The following is a 3,939-nucleotide window of genomic DNA, read 5'->3' as shown; positions in this document are numbered from 1 at the left end:
TAATAAGACTTCAGGCTGAGCTTATTTAAAATTTAATATTTTTTTACCTATGTCTGGTCTATAATCAGCTATAATGGGAGAAAAAACTATATCAAAGAACAACCATAAATTACAGTATAGTAATCACTACCTTCTAACTTCTATCGATAGAATATCAAAAAAATAAAAATAAATTAGAGTATAATTATAACCACCTTACCAAATCGACCAAACCTCCTCAAGATCCGATGGCCCAGATTCCCCAGAGACCCCTCCTAAGCCGTTCATTTCTTTCCATTGTTATATTGAATCACTTTTAAGCCCTGTCTATCCCTCTTCTCCCCGTTCTGCTTCAATCCTCGGCTTCCCCCATCCTCTTCCGATGGCAGAGCCGGCTATGCCGTCCGCCGGAAAGTTCTCCCTCCGGCGGAGCATAACCGTGATCTCGGTGCTGCTGAATCTCCGCCCCGCCGCCGCCGCCATCTTCAAGCTTCGGAAGGAGGGGGGCTACACCAGCATCCGGGATCTCATCGTGACGATGCCTCCGGCGGCGGCGATCCACTCCGCCGCCCCCGCGTACGCCAGCGGTGGGTGGCGGTACTGCGAGATCCCGATCAGGAACCGTCTGGTGAAGCAAGCGGCGCGGGCGTATCTCCAGCCGATGGCGGTGACGGCGGTGGCGTCGGGGTCGTCCCGCTGGTGGGAGGCATTCCAGCGTTTCTGGACCGCGATCTCCTGCGGCCTCACGCTGGAGTCCTGCTTCGACTTCGTCCGCCGCCTGATCGGCGCCATCTGAATCGGGAAGGAATTGAGATGATCCTCACGGCGGCGGTGACGGCGCCGGTGCGAGATGACATCCGGCTGCCGTGACGGATTCCGTTGAGGCAAGTTTCTATCGTTTCTAACGGAAAGAGGATGTTTGCTTTATGAAAAGAAAACAAAGATGGATTCTCGAAATAATTTAATGGCAGGGGGAGTGGATGATCGAGTGAATGGGGAAATATTTACGGTTTGGTAAAGGGCCACTTGTGCAAAGAGACGTCATGCACGATAAGAGAAGGGTGGAAAAGGTAGGATGCTGTTTGCTCTTGCACGCAGGATGCTTTCACACTTGGCAACCCAAAAGGACATCCTGATTTTAGCGCAGGATGGAGAGCGTTTTAAGTCCTTTTACCGTTGTGAATCCCTAGCAGTCCGATCTAATATGGATGACTTTGATTTATCCATCAGTAACTAATTATGGATGTGGCTGGAACGATAAATTTTTGAGAAAATTAACGGTCAATCCATCAGTGGACTGGGTCTTAACTTATAACTCGTGTGGACTACTTTTAGGAGAAACTAATGACCGGTCCATTTTTTGACTGGTCTCTAATGTTTAATTTATGTTGACTGATTGTTTAATAATTGGTCTAGATATATTTCAACATTCTAACATTAGACAAAAATGCCCCCGTCCCTACTGATCTCCCATTCCTATGGAAGAAGGGGAAGAAAAAGGCCACCGCCGGCCACGGCCCGCCCCCTCCTGCGACAGCCGCTGGCCCTGCCCCGGCCTCTCCCGAGCCCCCTCCCGCGGCCGCCATAGCCCTGCCCTCTTCCGCACCGTCGAGAATGCCCCCGCCCCCATGGTGGAGAGGTGTCGAAGAAGAGGAAGAAGAAGAGGGCGCCCTCCCGCGTCCCGCGGCTGTCGCCAGCCCATCCCCTTTCCAGCGCCGCCAACCTCGTGGGAGGAGAGAAGTTCTCCGCTGGCCAGCCGCAGCAACCGCGGCTGCCGTAGGCGCCGCTAGGCAGCCACGGCCGCCGTGTTGGAGGGTGACTTTCGACCCCAAGCCACCATACCAAGTCTTTGCCCTTTGCTCCTTGCGGAGGCCTTGAGAATGTAGGATAATGGGCCGAACGGGTAACACCGATGAGTGTGAAGCTTGTACCGTAGTGTGCCAAGCTTCTAAGTGACCATGGGAATCAAGACAAGGGGAGGGCATACTGGCTGCAGCTTGGCCCAACCCTTGTCTTGAGAAGAAAACAATCAAACACAAGAAGTGGTAAGTAGAGGAACGCTTGATCGATTCTATTACCAAGAGATGATTACAAGAACAATCTAACAAGAACTATGATTGGCTCTTGCTAGCCCCAGTCTTGGACAAACCGCAAGACCGAATACAAAGAGACAAAGTCCCTCCCAAGCCTCTCGGCTGAAAATACAAATGGTGAATACCAGGTTCAAAGATGTCCCAAAAAAGTGCCTCTCCAAGGCTTATTTATAGCCTCTCAAGTCCTCAGGCGCTGCCTAAAGGAGTGGCTAAGGCATGGCTTCATAGGGCCTTGGCATGGCCAAGGCTTAGGTGGCGTGTGATACAAGGCTGCAGCTTTGGCATGGTGGCTGCAGGTATTTGGTCTGGCTGGCGGCATGGCTGGCAGCATGGTAGGGCATGGTCTGGTTGGCTGGGCAGGTTGCCGGGCGTGGTTGATGTTGTTGGGGCGTTGGGGCACTGTGTTAGGGCGGCTGGGGTAGGCGCTGGGATGTGTCAAAGTGCAGCTGGTTACTGTTGGCCGAGCTTGACTGGGCCAAGCTCCTCCTGGCCAATTGCTTCTCCCGGCCGAGCTCATCTGTGCCGAGCTCCACTTGGCCGAGCTCCTCTTGGCCGAATGAAAGGACATGGCCAAGGCTCTCCAAGCAAAGTAGTTGGCCTTGACTTGACCCTCCATTGGTCTCTTTATGGCTCGATGTCCTTCTTGGTTGGTGGCGCTTGCGGAGGTCCTCAACATTCCTCCTCTCTTAAAGATTATCCTTATCCTCAAGAATGAAGTGTGGATACCACCGGATCATCTCATCATAGTCCTCCCAAGTGGCTTCTTCTCTTGGCATTCCTTCCCATTGGATCAAAACTTGCCATTCTTTTCTTCTTTCCCTTCCTTTCCTCCATATGAGGTATTTGATAGCCACCTTGAGTTGTAGCAATAGTCTTCCTTCTTTATCAATGGTGGGTAAGTCTTGTTTGATTAATGAAGGGTCACCCACCACTTTCTTAAGTAATGACACATGAAAGACCGGATGCAATAGAGAGGTTTTTGGAAGATCCAACCGATATGCTACCTCTCCAATTTTCTCCAACACCTTGAAAGGCCCATAGAACCTTTGGGCAAGCTTGTAGCTGCTGAAACTCTTTTTGAGAGACTTTTGGGTGTAAGGTTGTAGCTTCCAGTATACCATTTCACTCGGGTTGAAGGTCACTTTCTTTCGGTTTCTATCATGGTATCTCCTCATCCTTTCCTGTGCCTTCTTAAACTCTCTTTTGACATTTTTTAGGACCTCATCTCTTGCTACCAATTCTTGCTCAACCTCCTCATTTTTTGTTGTGCCCTTCACATAATGGTGTAGACCTGGGGGAGGCTTTCCATAGACCAGCTCAAATGGGCTCATTTAGATGGATGCTTGATAAGTTGTGTTGTACCAATATTCCGCTCATGCAAGAAAGTTCTTCCACTCAGTTTGTTGGTTATGACAAAAGCACCTCAAATATTGCTCAAAGATCCTATTTACCACCTCAGTTTGTCCATCCGTTTGTGGGTGATAGGATGAACTTGCTTTCAATATGCTTCCTTGTAGAGTAAACAATTCCTTCCAAAAGGTGCTCATGAAGACCCTATCTCGATCGGAGACAATGCTCTTTGGAATCCCATGCAACTTTACAATTGTCTCTACAAATGTCATAGCTATAGACTTGGCCGAGTAAGGTTGCTTGATAGGAATGAAGTGAGCATACTTACTTAGCCGATCCACCACCACGAAGATGACTTCATATCCCTTGCTTGCAGGTAGCCCCTCCATGAAATCCATGGAAATATCTTTCCAAATCAAGCTTGGGATAGGCAGTGGTTGAAGGAGTCCCATTGATGCCCTGGAGTCATACTTGATCTTTTGACATGTTGTGCATCCGGCCACCAAGGCTTTAACTT

General features: G+C 49.7%; 2 protein-coding genes across 2 annotated transcripts; one reads left to right on the top strand and one right to left on the bottom strand.

Moving 5' to 3' along the window:
• The first annotated feature begins 318 nt into the window (after positions 1-318).
• On the top strand, positions 319-2,318 carry LOC148700376 (uncharacterized). The gene has a single exon (XM_088708266.2). It carries the CDS (start codon positions 362-364, stop codon positions 773-775), a length of 414 nt encoding a protein of 137 aa, XP_088564392.1. The 5' UTR covers positions 319-361; the 3' UTR covers positions 776-2,318.
• A 440-nt stretch (positions 2,319-2,758) lies between these two features.
• Positions 2,759-3,403, bottom strand: LOC148700375 (uncharacterized). Its single transcript, XM_088708399.2, has one exon. It carries the CDS (start codon positions 3,401-3,403, stop codon positions 2,759-2,761), a length of 645 nt encoding a protein of 214 aa, XP_088564525.2.
• Positions 3,404-3,939: the final 536 nt, after the last annotated feature.

This window comes from Phoenix dactylifera, chromosome 12, assembly GCF_051530095.1.
Source record: "Phoenix dactylifera cultivar Ajwa chromosome 12, Ajwa_hap1_PhDact_Kaust_v1.1, whole genome shotgun sequence".
Taxonomy (NCBI): domain Eukaryota; kingdom Viridiplantae; phylum Streptophyta; class Magnoliopsida; order Arecales; family Arecaceae; genus Phoenix; species Phoenix dactylifera.
Note: the sequence above shows the minus strand (reverse complement) of the source record. Positions and strands in the feature narration are given on the sequence as shown.